This window comes from Bos indicus, chromosome 1 (genome assembly GCF_029378745.1).
Source record: "Bos indicus isolate NIAB-ARS_2022 breed Sahiwal x Tharparkar chromosome 1, NIAB-ARS_B.indTharparkar_mat_pri_1.0, whole genome shotgun sequence".
NCBI classification, from domain to species: domain Eukaryota; kingdom Metazoa; phylum Chordata; class Mammalia; order Artiodactyla; family Bovidae; genus Bos; species Bos indicus.
Genome location: NC_091760.1, coordinates 139,826,178 through 139,844,353, shown reverse-complemented (window position 1 = coordinate 139,844,353; position 18,176 = coordinate 139,826,178). Strand labels below are relative to the sequence as shown.

Genomic DNA, 18,176 nt, shown 5'->3' with positions numbered 1-18,176 from the left:
TAGGGTTGCAAAAGAGTCGGACATGACTGAAGTGACTCAGCATACAAAATATAGATTGGACAGAAGAGGCATCACACATACTTGCATGCGCACACACACACACACACACACACTGCCCCCACAGACCTGTGTATAAGAAAAATCATGGGCGGCCAAACAGTCTGGCCATGTCAGGGAAGAGTAAACTAGCCGAGGTAGCATTCCACCCTCCTGTGCTAGTAACAGACTGTATTAACCACATACTAAAATGATTATAGGTTTGTATATAAAAAGATTCCCCTGCTTGATTTATCATAAATTTAGAGCAAACCAAACCGGTATGGAGAGAACTTTAGATTTTATTTTTTTTTGGCTGCGGCCTGCAGCTTGTGGGATCTTTGTTCGCCCACCAGGGAACAAACCCTGGCCTGGCAGTGAAAGCACAGCATCCTAACCACTGGATCTCCAGGGAATTCCCACTTTAGACGTATTTTAAATCAAACAGATGTCTATTTTCATGTGAAGCCACAAACCATATCCAGTAATTTTTAATAGGAGCACAAAACCTAAAGCTATCCATAAAATTTTAGAAAGAAAGGAAACGCTCAAACGATGACACCACAGTCCCAGTTCTGTGGAATCTCGGGAGACTTCGCTTCCTAGTTCCTTTTCTGTACTTTCCAGCTAGGATTTTTAAAAAATAAATAAAACTTTTTGTGGAGAGTTTTTTAGGTGTTACTTTTAAAAAGTTATCTTAAAAGGACATGTATCACTTTTCATCAAGGTATGAAATACCACCGGAAGACACTGGTAGCAGTGACAACTCCGGAAACGAGGACGCGACAGCAGAAGCTTAGAAGATGTACTTTTATCACAGCTTTTTATATCTTTTGAATTCAGTCCCACATTTACTATTAAAAAAAAAAACTTTTCAAAAACCACAAGGATGTGAAACATGAGACATTTAAATGCCCCCTATTTAATCTTCACAAACTATTATTAATGTATGTGGAAAAAAGGGAACAGCTGTGAATTATAAACCTTTTCTAGCCTCAATGAGATCTGTCAAAACGCATGCAGAAAGACTATATCCTTAGTAGAGAAATGAGGATCTAGCCCAGGAGACTTTCATGGATTAGTGATCCCAGGATGGGCCTGGGGGTGGGTACCTGGCCACCCGACTGTGGACTGTGTCACCCGCCATTTATGCCTGCAGCTCATAAAATCACACTGGGCATGCGGCTTCCCAGGGGCCCGGGACCCCACAGCTTCCTTGTGCTGCTGTAATTGTCTCCACTGATGAGGACGAGGTCAGGGCTCATCCCCTGCGGCTGAAATAAACCGTGAGGTGACCGGATGGTAGACACTGGTGTTGGCCATAAGCACGGCTGTCTTGCCCGTTCTGCATCGTCTCCCAGAGCTGGGGCAGCCTGGGGCTGAGTGAGTCTGAGATGAACCTGAAACCCACTCTGGTGATACCTGACTGAAGCAACACAGTTCTTGGTCCCTTCATAGCATGATCAGCAGAAATAATAATGAGCTTACTTATCACAGCATCAGGGAGTACAAGGATACACACATGATTTTTTAAAATTCGTGCTACATGAAAGCAACCTAGAAGTCCATTGACAGAGGATGCGATAGAGAAGGTGTGGTACACACATATAATGAGTATTCAGCCATAAAAAGGGAAGAAACTGGGTCATCTGCAGTGATGCAGATGGACCTAGAGTCTGCCACACAGCATGAAGTCAGGAGGAGAAAAACAAATACCACATATTAACACATATATACAGAATCCAGAAAAACGGTACCGGTGAACCTCTCCACAGGGCAGAACAGAGACACATGTGCAGAGAGTGGACCGGTGAACACAGCAGGGAAGGAGAGGGTGGGACAGACTGCAAGAGCAGCAGTGACGCGCACACCAGCATGTGTAAAACAGCCAGTGGGAAGCTGCTGTGAAGCGCAGGGAGCTCAGCTCGGTGCTCTGTGATGACATAGACGGCGGCTGCGACAGACGGGTGAGAGGGAGGCTCAAGGAGGAGGGGATATATGTCTACATATAGCTGACTCATGCTGTTGTACAGCAGAAACTAACACAACATCGTAAAACAATTATACCTCAATTCAAATAAATACTTTAAAAACAAAACAAAAACTCACGCTAGTATTTGGCTTTACAGGGCTGAGTCCCACTTAGTCATCGGTGCAAGCTCCCACCACAGATCAGTCGTAGCAAAAAGTGGCCATAAGGAACGAAGTCACACAAGCGCTTGCAAAAATTTTAATTAGAAAAAAGTGATTTAAAAAATACGTAGCAGAATTGTACTTGATGGGGCAAACAAGCAGTCACTCAAAGTAATTTAATCAGGGGTCCTAGCTTGTTTTTTAACTTTCTTCCATTCTACAGAGCATAAAAATTATATGCTTTAAAAAATACCCTTCATTGGAAATACTTTATAAAACACACAGTTTAAACATAAAACAATGCATTATGGGTTCATGAATACATTTATAAAACACAGCAATGAAACATTCACTTCAAATACGTAGACAATATCTGAAGGTTTGCCCAACAAATGACTTGAAACAGAGGAAGAAAAGAGCACTGTCAATTAGTGTTACTCTCCCAGTACTACTGCATGAAATTAAAACACAGATTTTCAAATTCTAGTAGTGGTATTAAAATTAAGCTACTTGGTAATCGGGATTAAAAATAGCTCCAACTCTTTAAAGCACTTATGTTACTAGAAAAGTCTGACTTTCCAGTTGGCAAGATGACCTTTAAAACATGTCACGAGTGCCGATCACAAGTAACAACATGTAGCCCATAATGTCATACACTTCTCGTCCCAAATCTGGTGCCATGGTGGCCAGTGCACATGTGTGAGACTGACCTTCACGGCCCATGACAAGTATAGAAAATCATGATTCTTCTAAGAATCTCAACATGAAGTCCAAGAACAAACATGTTCAACAACAACTAATCTGTGGCTTGTGTTTCTTTAAAAAAAAAAAAAAAGGATAAGTCAGACTTGCAACCTCCTAAGTGAAAATTTGTTCTTGAAAGTGCTGTAGTCAAATTCATCTTCGTTTTCAGCTGAAAGGGTGAAGCACAATAGCCACGACTTTGTTACAGACTAAAATCCAACAGGTAATTCCAACACCACCTAAAAACAAAGAAATTCAACATGAGAACATGCAGGAATGCCGCCCACATTTCCTGCCCCTGCTGCCTTTGACTTCTGGCAAACGGAGCACGCCAGTCCTCTCTGAGTCATGCTGGGCTAGGTCTAAGTTTGTGTTCTGTGGGTTCAAACTGATCATGCTTTCTACCGATTCACGGACCTGCAGGAATTACTCAGAACAATAAACAATGATTTGAATTTCTCTTTCCTGCCTGAGCTGTGCATCATTATTTATGACTGACTGTAATATTTATTATTTACGTACTGACTGACATTATTATTAACTGACTGTAGGACCTCCCTCTCAGACCACTTGTCTTTCCCTCCTCACAAAAGCATTACAAACACGGAGCAATGTTTCCCCGGGCTTTCCCTGCCCCACTGATGCTGAGAGACAGGACGGCAGGCCACAAGATGCCTGGAAGGGTGGCCTCTTAGCTCCTCGGCTCAGAACCACTGAGAACCACCGGCCGTGCCCTCCTGGTTGAATCCAGAAAGGGGGAAGAGGAGGGGAAGGAAGGGGGTTGGCTAAGCTGATGTAGTAATTCACCTCCAGTGTGACCACAAATCACAGCCAGAGACTGGCCAAGCAGCACGTGTCCTACAGCATCCACTCCACAGCAACTACCCGGGACTGAAACAAACGTCCTTTAGCAGGGAAAGTAATAAATGATAACACACCTAACTGAAGAACAGCTACTCCAAGTCCTTCATAAAGAAACCCCGTAAGCTGCCCTCTCAGCATAGCCAGCAGCATTTCAGTCTGCTAATGTGAAGAAACTTAATGATATGGGAGAGTGAATGTCACTCAGTCGTGTCCAACCCTTTGTGACCCCATGGACTATACAGTCCACGGAATTCTCCAGGCCAGAATACTGGAGTGGATGGCCATTCCCTTCTCCAGGGGATCTTCCCAACCCAGGGATCAAACCCAGGTCTCCCGCATTGCAGACAGATTCTTTACTGTCTGAGCCACTAGGGAAGCCCAATGTGGGAAAAGGCTTAAATAATAGGAAGGGTAAAAATTATATGTGCCAGATAACTTTTACTGTATAAAAATATATAGCAAAGAAGACTGGAAAAAATACACCACACTGTTAAGAGGGATATCCAAGTCTTTAAAAAAATTTTTTCTGATATTTCTACTCATTCTACAAACACATGCACTAATTTTTCTTTTTTCTGGTCATGCCAGGCGGCATGTAGGATCTTAGTTTCCCAGCCAGGGATTGAACCTGAGCCCCATGCAGTGGAAGCACAAATTGCTAATCACTGGACTGCCAGAGAATTCCCAGGACATGGACTGATTTAACATCTGAACAAAATCCTTTCAAAAGTGAAAGAATGGCCAACAGCAGGAAATGCTGCTGAGGGACTAAGCATAGTATGAATTCAAAAGGAGCCACTGAATCTGGGAATTAGGAGTGGTGTTTCAAAACACAGGTATCAGACCATGATGTTGGCCTTGGACTGCAGAGGCAGGCTTGGGCTGAATTATAGCTCTGCTAGTTCACAGTTTGGTCATGCGGGACTAGTTAAGTAAATCCTCCTGGTGTTGGCTTCCTTGCTGCAAGCCTCGTGGGAGGGGCGGACACAAGCACTATTCACCCCAGGCGGCAGGGGGAGGTCATCTGACTGCACACGCCCCACATCAGCCTTAGCCACACTCCCCTACCACGCTTGCCAGAACCCGCTCACCTGCGACTCTCGTAGGAAATGCTACCAGGCGGTCCAGGGGAGTTATCCACTTGCTTGGCACCACAGCCACAGGGACAGAGTAATACTTCCAGATGAGCGAGACCATCAGGGCGGCCTGTGGAGATACGGCTGGTGAATGGAGACACCCTGCCCGTCACACAACCCACCACCACGGAAAACAAGGAAACAGGAAGACAAACAGGAAACTCTCCCAATCAGTGACCTCACTCCCAGCCAATCCAGTCCTCACCATCCACACACACGATTAAATTAGCTGATACATTATCCAAGGTCTCCACAGTGTAAGTGTTCCCTTCCCATTAAGCAACTCCTCTGAGTAGCCAGCTTATGCTAAATACACCTCGTTTGTGACAAAACTGATGTCTCTCGGACCCTTGAGAAAACTAGCTGCTCCTCCCATCCTCAACCCAAGCGCAGCAGCAGCCCTCTGTGATGTTCAACGGCTCCTCTTTTCCCAGCAGCGTTCTGTCAGCTGTCTTCCGTCCTCTCCATGGTCTTGAAGATGCCACCCAGGTGACCAGACCTAAGAGCGTGGCTCTCGCAACTCCTGTCCCTGTGAAACCTCTCTTGTAGCAAAGTGACTGCCCCAGGATCAAAGTCCTCACACACCCAGACCACCGGTACTGTGGGGGCAGGGCTCCCAGCACTGACACTTGGAGATCACTGAAAGCAGCTTCTAGCCTCCGGTGCAACCCATCCACAACCTCAGGGTGGAAGGAGAGGAGCAGGGGCGAGAAATGAAACAAGGAAAAACCCACCGGATGAGAAAGTTGGGAAGCAGTGGTGCTGGACGTGGGTGAGAATAAGGCGTCCCCTGACGGAGAGACAGCTACTCGTCATCTACACGGGGACAAGTGACCGCCACATCACTGACCACCTTAGAAAATATAATGTCTAAATAAGTATCAACTACAAACAAAAGGGTTTCCCTGGGTGGCTCAGATGGTAAAGAATCTGCCAGTCAAGGCAGGAGATGCAAGTCTGATCCCTCAGTCAGAAGATCCCCTGGAGAAGGAAATGGCTACCCACTCCAGTGTTCTTGCCTGCAAAATTCCACGGACAGAGGAGTCTGGTGGGCTCCAGTCAGGGGGTCTCAAAAGACTTGGCACTAAACACGAGTTGGCGACTAAACAACAGAAGCAACAGACAATAAATGCTGGAGAGGACGTAGAGAAAAAGGAACTCTACTGCACTGTTGGTGCAAATGTAAACTGGTATAGCCACTATGGAGAACAGTATGGAGACTAGGAATAAAACCACCCTGTGACTCAGCAATCCCACTGCTGGGCATATACCTGGAGAAACCACAGTTCAAACACACACACACTCCAATGTTCACTGCAGTACTATTTACAATAGCCAGGACATGGAAGCAACTTAGATGTCGATCAACAGATGAATGGATGAAGAAGCTGTGGTACATACACACCATGAAATATTATTCAGCCATAAAAAGGAACGAAGTTGAGTCAGTTGTAGTGAGGTGGATGAACCCAGAACCTGTTATACAAAGTAAGTCAGAAAGAGAAAAATAAATAAATATCAAATATTAACGCATGTATGTAGAATCTAGAAAAACAGTACTGATGAACCTATCACAGAGAAGAAAAAAAAGATTCAGAGAAAGGACTGGTGGACACAGCAGGGGAAGAAGAGGGTGGAAAAGAGAGAGCAGCACTGACACGCATAGACCATCATGCGTAAAACAGATAGCCAGTGAGAAGCTGCTGCGCAGCACAGGGAGCCCAGCGAGGCACTGTGATGACTTAAAGGGCGGAATGGAGGCAGAAGGCAGGCTCCAAAGGAAGAAGATATGTGTATATAATTATGACTGATTTGCAGATGTATGGCAGAGACCACCACAACATTGTAAAGTAATTATCCGCCAACAAAAAAATAAATAAAAGCAAATAGGAAGATGAAAAAATAATAATATGCTCTCTGACTTGACCCCCCGGCTCCCAAAACTGCAACATGGAAGAACTCCAGAGAAGCTCAGGTGCTAAAAAAATTCCAACGTTTAACAATTCTTAAAGAGAAAAGCTCGGTCATGTCTGACTACAGATACCATGACCTGTAGCCCTCCAGGCTCCCCTGTCCATGGAATTCTCCGGACAAGAATACTGGAGGGGGTAGCCAGGAGAAATATCAACAACCTCAGATATGCAGATGACACCACTCTAATGGCAGAAAGCAAAGAGGAACTAAAGAGCTTCTTGATGAGGATAAAAGAGGAGAGTGAAAAAGCTAGCTTGAAACTCAACATTCAAAAAACTAAGATCATGGCATCTTGTCTCATCACTTCATGGCAAATACATGCAGAAAAAGTGGAAAGAGTGACAGATTTTATTTTCTTGGGCTCTAAAATCACTGTGGACGGTGACTGCAGCCATGAAATTAAAAGATGCTTGCTAAAAAAAAAAGAAAAGCTAAGACAAACCTAGACAACATACTAAAAAGCAGAGGCATCACTTTGCTGACAAAGGTCTGTATAATGAAAGCTATGGTTTCCCAGCAGTCAGGTACAGATGTGAAAGCTGGACCATAAAGAAGGTGGAGGGCTGAAGAACTGATGTTTTGTAATTGTAGTGCTGGAGAAGACTCTTGAGAGTCCTTGGATAGCAAGATCAAACCACCAGTCAGCGTTAAAGGAAAACAACCCTGAATATTCACCAGAAGGACTGAGGCTAAAGCTGAAACTCCAATACCTGGGTCACCTGATGTGAAGACCTGACTCATTGGAAAAGACCCTGGTGCTGGAAAAGACTGAAGGCAGGAGGAGAACGGAAGAGGATAAGACGGGTGGATGGCATCACTGACTCAATGGACATGAGTCTGAGCAAACTCTGGAACATAGTAAAGGACAGTGAAGCCTGGCATGCTGCAGTCATGGGGTTGCAAAGAGTCAGACACAACTTAGTGACTGAACAACAACAAAGAGAAAAGCTAAAAGAGACTAAGAGGAAGAAAGGCCAGTGTTCAGAGTCACACACCAGCAGGAGCAGCCGGCAGCTGGAAGCGGGAAAGCCTGAATTCCCAGGCCTGGATTCTGGGTCACTCGGTTTTGGAGGACTTCAATGGCCTCAGGTGACACAACGGGACACTTACTTGCAATATGTAGAAGGCAACACTTATAACCCATTTTATCTTGGCCAATTGAGCTGTCCGTGCTTTCACTGAAAGGAAAAACAAATGCTATCAGTCCTTAAAAAAAAAATGAAGAAAATATTCAAGAACACAGAAATGTTTTTTCCTCTCATTAAATATTTTCTAACTATGTATACAACATTTGCTCACCATGCTTAGAAAATATAAAATGGAATTTCTTAAAAATCACTCACTATGCCATTATTTAAAATACAATCACAGATTATGAGACCTGAAGCTTTAATTTTAAAAACTCTTAAAACTATTCATCTAAATCAGAGATTCATTTTACAACGCACTTAACCAACAGAACTACACTTTCTTTCCAGACTTCCCAGCCCACAAAGAACACTAATCCACAGTCTAGTTTGTCTCAGGCCTGGGGAAGCTCCCTCGGTGTGTTTTATGAGCCACGCACACTCTTGGCACACAGGCTGACCTCCTCTCCATCCCATGAGAGAGTTAGGAACAGTGGCTGAGTAAGACCTGATCCCCACCCTGAAGTCAACACTCAGATAAGGAGACTCCCGGGCAATTTTTAGAGAGTGTTCACAAAAGCCCTTGAAAATTCACTGTAAGATTTTCCTGGGCTTCTCTCAGAAAAGTGTTGAATTTGAGAATATCAGCCTACAGAGAATGAAGAAAATCTAAGAGGATGTTAAAGCTTTCTGTGTGGGTTTTTTTGTTTTGTTTTTTCAGTTAAAAAAAATTTTTTTTGGCCACACCTCAAGGCTTGCGTGATCTTAGTTTCTGGACCAGGGATGGAACCTGGGCCCCCAGCAGTGAAAGTGCAGAGTCCTAACCACTGGACCACCAGGGAATTCCCAGGTGTGTGTGTTTAGAAAGCAAAGGTTCACCAGCACACTAAGGAGAAAGTAAGAATTATTGTCAGGTCTCTTCCAGACAACTTAAAACTCTCCATCAACATCAGAACATTGAAGCTCAAAGGTATGCTATGCTATGCTATGCCAGCTTCATATAAAGGCTTCTCTGTGAATTAGCTCTTACAAAGCTTTCCAGGCTACAGCTGAGCACAGTACCATGAGTTTTGAGTTTATCCGTCATCTTGTTGATCTTCCTCTCCAGCCTGGCATATCTGGCGAACTCATCCATCATGTTGACAGTGGAGAGCTCCTGCTTCATGCCCTGGATCTCGGCTCGCATCTGGGACTCCTGCTCTGCGTCCTTCTGCAGCACCCGGGACATCTGGGGGAAGAAACAGCGGGGTCAGGGCCTTGTCCCCCACCTCCTCCATCCTATCAGCTTGCTGCCTCCTGCCCCTGGGTGAGCTGCCCTTTACCTCCACAGCCTGGCTTCGCTGCACGTGCTGGGCATGCTGCCCACAATCACCGCACAGATAAAGACTCCTTGCAGGCAAGTCCCCTGTCAACTATGCCTTTCCTTCAGCTGCTATAGCACAAATGTACGTAGCCTTCATTTTTACTGTAAAACTGTGATTATAGAGTGAACACTGATTCCACCCCCAGAGCTGCACTCAGGTGGCAAGGATCCCACATCCTCTTCCCGCCCTTAAGAATTCAATTCTGTCCTCAATTAGGGCAGAGCAGGAGTGGGTGCTGGGTGTCAGGGATGAAGTGGTGGCTGGTGAAGACAGCGCTCCTACAGAGGAGCTGCCTGGCATGAGAGTCAGAGCCCCAGCAGGTGAGGGGGGTATACATAAGCATACACGACAGGAAGAAGGAACCCAGCCTATCATGGTGTCAGAGCCCCAGAGAGAGATGGGGCGGTGCTGGAGACGGAGGACCATTTACAAAGCACTGAGCTAGTCAAGTAAACCTACTAAGGATTATGGTAGCAGCGTTCTCATCGTTAGAAAAGGGAGTGAGAAATAAAAATCCGTGGAGAACTAGAATGAGTCCTGCAGGGGTAGATTAAAATTGGAGACACATGACTTTCCAGACACACAGAGGAAACAACAGACATAAATGTTTGCAAAGGATATGCCTGCACAGCCAGGGCCCCCATGGGAAGCAGCTGGCCCAGGCGCCCTCCCCAAGGTGTTCCTAGTGCCCAGATAGTGGAGGGGACCCACTCTCGCCACCCCTGACGCCCTTCCCAGGCACCACCCCACAACACACACACACACACCTGCCAGGAACGCCAGTGGCCCAGACTCCAGATGGCAGTGGCTGCCAGGTGGTGCCAAACCGAGGAGGATGAGTGAGGGTCCCGGGAGAGTAAGGGGAGAGAGAGGTGACCACTCTCACAGGGGCACACAGAGGTCCACGGGCAACCTTGTAGGGCACTAAGAATCCCTAGGGATTGGCCCGGAGTGATGCGTGTACATCCCCAAATCCATGCCCACAGCACCTGATGAGATGTAATGAAACACAGCATCCTTCATGTGACAAACCCGCCAACATCGGACAGAGACGTCCGCAGATTGCCATCCTGCAACACCACTGCCCTGCGAGCCTCGGGAACGTCAGCCACACAAGTCAGGGAAGGACCAAGACTCCTTCCAGACTAGAGAGGCCTGACAAGTATGCGCTACAGACGACACTGACTAAGGTCCTTCTGCTCGGAAGGACCTCGTCAGGACAGAGAACCCTGAATGGGACAGGAGGATCGTACCTAACGTTTGGACTGTGGACGAGGCCGCTGTTTATACGCTGAAGCCTCATGGAAAGAGAAAGAGGGTGTTCAGGGTCACAACTTACTTTCAAATGGCTCAGGAAACAAAACCAGTTCTTTCTACTGAACTTTTCTGCACATCTGTGTTTGTTTCAAATTTTAAAACATATAAACATATTTCAGTGTACTGGTACATAGCAGGTGCACAATAACTGAGTCTGTTCCTCTAGCCCCGATGCCCGCTGCCCGGCACACAGTGTGGTGACTCTTCAGTTCCAGGTGCGCAGACGCGCCCCTCCCCTCAACGCCCCACCAGGGCCGCTTTCCGGCACCCGAGCAATGAGGCCCTTCGGTCGCCAGAGGGCGCCTGCGCCGCAGCACACCGTGTTTACCACTGCGAAGCCTCCTGCAGGCCTTGAGCCTGCAGCCAGAGCTCCGCTCTGCTCGTCTTGTCCACTCTGCCCTGGACTGACCACTGCCCTACACTCTAACTAAAGGACATACACTCCGGCCAGATCCACCCTAGAGAAGAACACAGGAATGTGCCCAACTAGCTCTAAAACCCACAGAATCATCTTAAGAGGAAGGAGTTCATAGATGCTGCTTAAACTTTGTAAACCAAGAAACTGCTGGGTGGGGAAAAGGACTTTCAGAGGTCACAGAGATATTCTTTATCTTGATTGTTGTGGCGGTTACCCTACTGATTCACCACTTTAGGACAAACAAGGGGGAAAAGAGGAAGCAGTGACAGATTTCATTTTCTTGGGCTCCAAAATCACTGCAGATGGTGACTGCAGCCATGAAATTAAGATGCTTGCCCCTTGGAAGGAAAGCTATGACAAACCCAGACAAGCACATTAAAAAGTAGAGACATCAGTTTGCCAACAAAGGTCCTTATAGTCAAGCTATGGCTTTTCCAGTAGTCATGTATGGATGTGAGAGCTGGACCATAAAGAAGGCCGAACGCCAAAGAATTGATGCTTTTGAACTGTGGTGTTGGAGAAGACTCTTGAGAGTCCCTTGGACTGCAATCCTAAAGGAAATCAACTTTGAATATTCATTGGAAGGACTGATGCTGACGCTGAAGCTCCAATACTTTGGGCACCTGATGCGAAGAGCCAACTCACTGGAAAAGACTGATGAGACTGAGGGCAGGGGAAGGAAGCAACACAGGATGAGATGGTTGGATGACATCATCGACTCAATGGACATGAGTTTGAGCCAACTCCAGGAGATGGTGAAGGACAGAGAAGCCTGGTGTGCTGCAGTTCATGGGGCTGAAAACAGTCAGACACAACTTAGCGACTGAACGACAACAACTGGCTTGAGATTAGACAGCCTATACAGCAGTAGGATGCAGCAAAAGGAATGACCCGGGTCCAAGGACAAACCCAGTATCTTTCACCTGAATGACAAACAGCCATCTAATAAGGCACAAGCCTCATGCATGTGCAGGCTGCAGCAATAATTTCTTATGAGAATGTGGAAGCTACAGGGCTTAGGTTTCCTGTAAGCTTGGGGAAGGAGCTGGAGATGATGATAGGTCTTATTTATAGCTGTTATTTTTGTGTTTGTTTAGTCGCTAAGTTGTGTCCTACTCTTTTTCAACCTCATGGACTGTAGCCCGCCAGGCTTCTCTATCTATGGGATTTCCCAGGCAAGAACACTGGAGTGGGTTGCCATTTCCATCTCCAGGGGACCTTCCTGATTCAGGGATTAAACTCACATCTCCTGAAAGACAAACCCAATCAAAAACTGGGGGAAAGACCTAAACAGACATTTCTCCAAAGACGACATACAGATGGCTAACAAACACATGAAAAGATGCTCAACAACGCTTATTATTAGAGAGATCCAAGTCAAAACTACAATGAGATATCACCTCACACGGGTCAGAATGGCCATCATCAAAAAGTCTACAAACAATAAAAGCTGGAGAGGGTGTGCAGAAAAGGGAGCACTCTTGTACTGTTGGTGGGAATGTAAATTAATACAGCCACTATGGAAGACTGTACGGAGATTCCTTTAAAAACTAGGAATAAAACCACCATATGACCCAGCAATCCCACTCCTAGGCATATACCCTGAGGAAACCAAAACTGAAGGAGATACATGTATCCCATTGTTCATTGCAGCACTATTTACAATAGCTAGAACATAGAAGCCACCTAGATGTCCATTGACAGATGAATGGATAAAGAAGTTGTGGTACATATACACCATGGACTATTACTCAGACATAAAAAGGAAAGCATTTGAGTCAGTTCTAACGAGGTGGATGAACCTAGAGCCTATTATACGGAGTGAAGTAAATCAGAAAGAGAAAGAGAAACATTGTATACTAATGAATATATAGAATCTAGAAAAATGGTACTGAAGAATTTATTTGCAGGACAGCAATGAAGAAACAGATATAGAGAACAGACTTATGGACATGGGGAGAGGGGAGGAGAGGGTGAGATGTATGGAGAGAGTAACATGGAAACTTACATTATCATATGTAAAATAGTCAATGGGAATTTGCTGTTTTATCTCAGAAAACTCAAACAGGGGCTTTGTATCAACTTAGAGGGGTGGGATGGGAAGGGAGATGGAAGGGAGGTTCAAAAGGGAGGGGATATATACATATACCTATGACTGATTCATGTTGAGGTTTGACGGAAAACAACAAAATTCTGTAAAGCAATTATCCTTCAATTAAAAAATAAATTAATTTTAAAAAATGACTCACATCTCCTGCATTGCAGGTGGATTCCTTACCACTGAGCCACCTGGGAAGCCCAGGAACAATTCACTAAGGAATACAAAACCAACAGCCTCTTTGAACAACTGAGATTAGTTCTGTATGTGGTTCTAAGATGAGGTTTGATCCCTGGGTGGGGAAGATCCCCTGGAGGAGGGCATGGCAATCCTCTCCAGTATTTTTGCCTGGAGAATCCCATGGACAGAGGAGCCTAGCAGGCTACAGTCCATAGGGTTGCACAGAGTCAAACACAACTGAAGTGACTAAGCAGCAGCAGCCAACATGAAGCGGAGAGAGATGGGGGTACGTCGGGAGAATCTAGGTGATTCTATAGGTGTGCCAGGCAACACACAAAATGAGAGAAAAACCTGCAAGTCATATATTTAATAAGGAGTTAATATCCAGACTATATAAAAAACTTCTAGTGTGTTAGTCTCTCAGTTGTGTCCAACTCTTTGTGACCCCATGGACTGTAGCTCGCCAGGCTCCTCTGTCCATGTAATTCTCCAGGCAAGAATACCGGAGTGGGTAGCCATTTCTTTCTCCAGGGGCTCTTCCTGACCCAAGGATCAAACCCAAGACTCCTGCTTTGCAGGCAGATTCTTTACCGTCTGAGTGAAGAACTGAAGTGTTAGTCACTCAGTCATGCCTGACTCTTCGCAACCCCATGGACTGTAGGACCCCACCAGGCTCCTCTGTCCATGGGATTTTCCAGGCAAGAATACTGGACTGGGTAGCCATTTCCTTCTCCAGGGGATCTTCCTGACCCAGGGATTGAACCTGGGTCTCCTGCACCGCAGGCAGAGTCTTTACTAACTGAACTAGGAGGGAAGCCCTGTCTGACTCAACTATGAAAACACAGCCCCTTACTCTGGAGGTGCACCCGCAGAGGGCACCCTTCTCTCAGGGACAGCTCCTGAAGCCCCATGGAAAAATGGCCCACAGGGAATTCTGATGGTCCAGCAGTTAGACCATCTAACTCACTACCTCTAACTGAGAGGGCTGAGGGTCCAGGTTCAGTCCCTAGTCAGGGAACCAAAATCCCACAAGCCATGTGGCATGGCCAGAAAAAAGGCCACAGATCAGAATAGACATTTTCCATATACTGATAGCCAATAAACACATGAGATGGTATTCAACATCACTGATCATTAGGAAAATGAAGATAAGCCACTCAGCATCCATTAGGATGGCTATTATCCAAAAAGAAAAAAATAATAACCTAAAAATAACAAGTGATGGAGAATGTGGAGAAATTGAAATGATGAGAATTTAAATGATGTGGCTGCTGTGGAAAACAGTATGGCAGTTTCTCAAAAAAAATAAAAATAGAATTACTGTATGATCCAGCAATTCTACTTCTGGATATTTACCCAAGAGAAGTGAAAGCAGATTCAAACAAACACTTATAATACCAACGTTCCAGCATTACTCACAATAGCCAAAAGGTGGAAATAACCCCAATGTCCATCAAAAGATGAGTAAAAATCAAAATGCAGTATATACGTAAGTGCATACTCGGTCGCTCTGTCGTGTCCAACTCTTTTCGACCCCATGGACTATAGCCTACCAGGCTTCTCTGTCCATGGAACTTTCCATGAAGGGATACTGAAGTGGGTTGCCATTTCCTACTCCAAATACAATGGAATATTATTTGGCCTTAAAAAAGAAGGAAATCCTAACACAGGCTACAATAGGGATGAACCCTAAAGACATTATGCTAAGTGAAGAAATAAGCCAGAGAGAAAAGGACATGAAATATAAGACAGAAAAATATGATTTCACTTATACGAGGTGCCTAGAAGAGTCAAATTCAGAGAGACAAGAGAGTAAACTGGTGGTTGCCAGGCGCTGGGGAAAGCAGCATGGGGCTAACTCCCCCTGTTCAGTGGGGAGAGAGTCTCTGTTTGGAAGCTGCAGATGTTCTGGAGATGGATGGTGGTGACAGCTGCACGACGATGTGAATAGACTCAATGCCACTGAACTATGTACCTAAAAATAGTTAATGTGGTCAATTTCATGCTGTGTATATTTTACCACAATTTTAAAAAAAATAAAAGAAAAGAAAAGTGGGCAAGGGCCTGCTCTTCAAGGGTATTTTATGCAATGCTAAGTACTTGGGACATCATCTTAAAGACAAGGCAGCATCAGGAAAAATTCTGAATGGGGGATGGGATTAAGACAGAATTCCCCATGCCTCAGGGCAAGGTGGTGGTAGTGGTAAAGAACCCACCTGCCAAAGCAGGCGACATAAGAGATTCGGGTTCGTTCCCTGGGTCAGGAAGATTCCCTGGAGGAGGAAATGGCTACCACCACTCCAGTATTCTTGCCTGGAGAATCCCATGGACAGAGGAGCTTGGTGGGCATAGTCCATGGGGTCACAAAAAGACTAGCACACACTTGGGTGGTAAGGTCCTAGAATAGAGTTTTACATAAAACAGGCACTCGGTGGATACCAGTTGTTCAGTCGCTCAGTCGTGACCGATTCTTTCTGACCCCAAGGACTGCAGCATGCCAGGCTTCCCTGTCCTTCACTATCTCTTGGAGCTTGCTCAAACTCATGTCCATCGAATCGGTGATGCCATCCAACCATCTCATCCTCTGTCGCCCCCTTCTCCTCCAGCCCTCAATCTTTCCCAGCATCAGGGTCTCTTCCAGGGTAGAGTAAAAGAAAAAGAAGTAGAAATCTTGTCTATCTTTAAACACCCGACCATCACCGCCGCCGCAGATTTATATCTGGAGAGAACAGCAGAACTGAGTTCCCCGGATCCTGCTACAGTGTGGTGCTCCCCACCTTTGAAGTCTGGGTCTGAGTCAGACAGCTCCTCAGAACTACTGTGGGCATACAGAGGGCGCCCTTCCCCGGGGAACAGCTCCCTACGTCTCCCAAACACATCTCCCATCAAATGTGCCACCCAACCCCATCCATATTCATGCTCCAGAAGGGCAGACCTTGGAGGATCACAAACCAAAGATCAAATCTCCAGCCATCAGTCACCAGCTGGATGACTTAGTACAACTACTAGACTCTGGGCCAGACACCTCCTCCTGGAGGTGTAGGAAGATGGGATGACAGTGACAGCAATCCTGGCGACTGAACACGAGGAACTGTACTCATGATGGGCAAAACGCCCCGCAAAGTGCTCCGAGGTGGCCGTGGCTCCTCTGGGTACAGGAAACAACACGAAGAGCACTGAGATTCTCTGTCTATGCTGTCTCCAACCCCCCCCGCCCCACGAATGGGAGCCCCCGCACCCTGAGACCCATCCCTTGGGACCTGGCACAATAGACACTACACACAAGGCGGGATCCCCCGGAGCCCCGGCTGCCGAGCCCTGGCCCTCAGCACCCGAAGGCTGCTCTCCGCCCCCAGGGGCCAAAGGATAACAGAAATGAGGGGGGAGGCCGGCAGAAAGGCACTGGGCACTCCAGGCTTAAGACTGCTGCCACGTGAAAATGTGGCCAAGTGTGGGCAGGTTATTATGTTTTGTTTTTTCTCACCGAGAATCCAGAAATCCAGATTTAGGGGTAAAGCTTTGTACCCAAACGCTAGCACACTCAAAAACATCTTAGAACACAGAACAGCCCAACCGAGACGCCTCAGCAGGCCGAATCCGGCCCTCAGGCGGCCAGCTGGAGACCCCTATGTCTACCGCAGGTTGGCCGAGGACCAAAGCTGCGACCCCATCGGTCCCTGGAGGGCCAGGTAGCCACTTACGAAAAAGGAGAAGGACGGGAGGAGGATCCTGAGCACATTGCACCCAAACACGAAGCTGAGCACCAGCAGCCACGCCCAGCGGTCGGCCTCGGCAGCGCTCATCTCGGAAGCTAGCGGCGTCGCCGGGTCAGCTAAAGCAGCTCCATGGGGACCACGCCGACGGCCGCGCGTGCGCATTGAGAACTGCGACCCGCAGAGGGGCGCCGCCGCGCCTGCGCACTGAGCCGCGCTTCGGGAGGCGGGGCCATCTTTTCTTCTAATTTCTTGACATTCCTGGCTTCCGTAGCCCTCTTCCTCCGGTTCCTTCATCTCTGCGGAACCTATTTTCCAAATTCGGCCTCCACCGTGACTTTAGTTTTGTTTTATCAGCAAACTACCTGTGTTATTATGTAATTAATACTTTCTTTAAATTGACTCAGCTTTATTCCTAAGCAACTGTATTTTTAAAGACACAGTCCCGTAAATAGTGAGCGTCATTACAGTAGCAAGGAAACGTAAAAACGTTTTGCAAGTAGAGTTCAGTAAGTAGTCTTTACATTTCAAAACTAAGTGAAGTGAAGTCGCTCAGTCATGTCCGACTCTTTGCGACCCCATGGACTGTAGCCTACTACGCTCCTCCGTCCATGGGATTTTCCAGGCAAGAGTACTGAAGTGAGTTGCCATTTCCTTCTCCAGAGGATCTTCCTGATCCAGAGATCGAACCCAGGTCTTCCACACTGTAGGCAGACGCTTTACCGAATAAGCCACCAGGGAAGTCCATAAATCTAAGTAATTTACAAAACTGCATACCTGAAAAATAAGTAGTATCGTAAAAGGCCATGGTTACATTCAACCTATAAAAAAGGGCGTCCCAGGTGGCGCTGGTGGTGAAGAACCCGCCTGACAATGCAGGAGACAAGAGACGCAGGGTTCCATCCTCGCATGGCAACCCACTCCAGTATTCTTGCCTGGAGAATCCCGTGGACAGAGGAGCCTGGCAGGCTACAATCCATGGGGTCGCAGAGAGTCAGACAGGACTGAAGCGACTGCGCACAAACCCACATGTAGGTGAAGATGACGCTTTTGCAGTAAAAGGATCCTAATC

General features: G+C 46.5%; 1 protein-coding gene across 1 annotated transcript; it reads right to left on the bottom strand.

Annotated features, from left to right (window-relative positions):
• Positions 1–2,250: 2,250 nt before the first annotated feature.
• GET1 (guided entry of tail-anchored proteins factor 1) lies at positions 2,251–17,271 on the bottom strand. Its single transcript, XM_019962758.2, has 5 exons — positions 17,093–17,271; positions 9,077–9,242; positions 7,998–8,065; positions 4,869–4,983; positions 2,251–3,152 (listed from the first exon to the last, which is right to left on the bottom strand). The coding sequence occupies exons 1-5, from the start codon at positions 17,267–17,269 to the stop codon at positions 3,079–3,081; spliced, it is 600 nt and encodes a 199-aa protein (XP_019818317.1). The 5' UTR covers positions 17,270–17,271; the 3' UTR covers positions 2,251–3,078.
• Between the last annotated feature and the right edge of the window lie 905 nt (positions 17,272–18,176).

Excerpts from the sequence above, each read along its gene's own strand:
- GET1 (XM_019962758.2), bottom strand. The coding sequence starts at position 17,269 with ATGCGCACGCGCGGCCGTCGGCGTGGTCCCCATGGAGCTGCTTTAGCT. Across the intron at positions 9,243-17,092 it reads TCCCGTCCTTCTCCTTTTTC|ATGTCCCGGGTGCTGCAGAA; the intron begins GTAAGTGGCTAC and ends TTCTTCCCCCAG. Across the intron at positions 3,153-4,868 it reads ATTTCCTACGAGAGTCGCAG|GTGGTGTTGGAATTACCTGT; the intron begins GTGAGCGGGTTC and ends CTTTGTTTTTAG.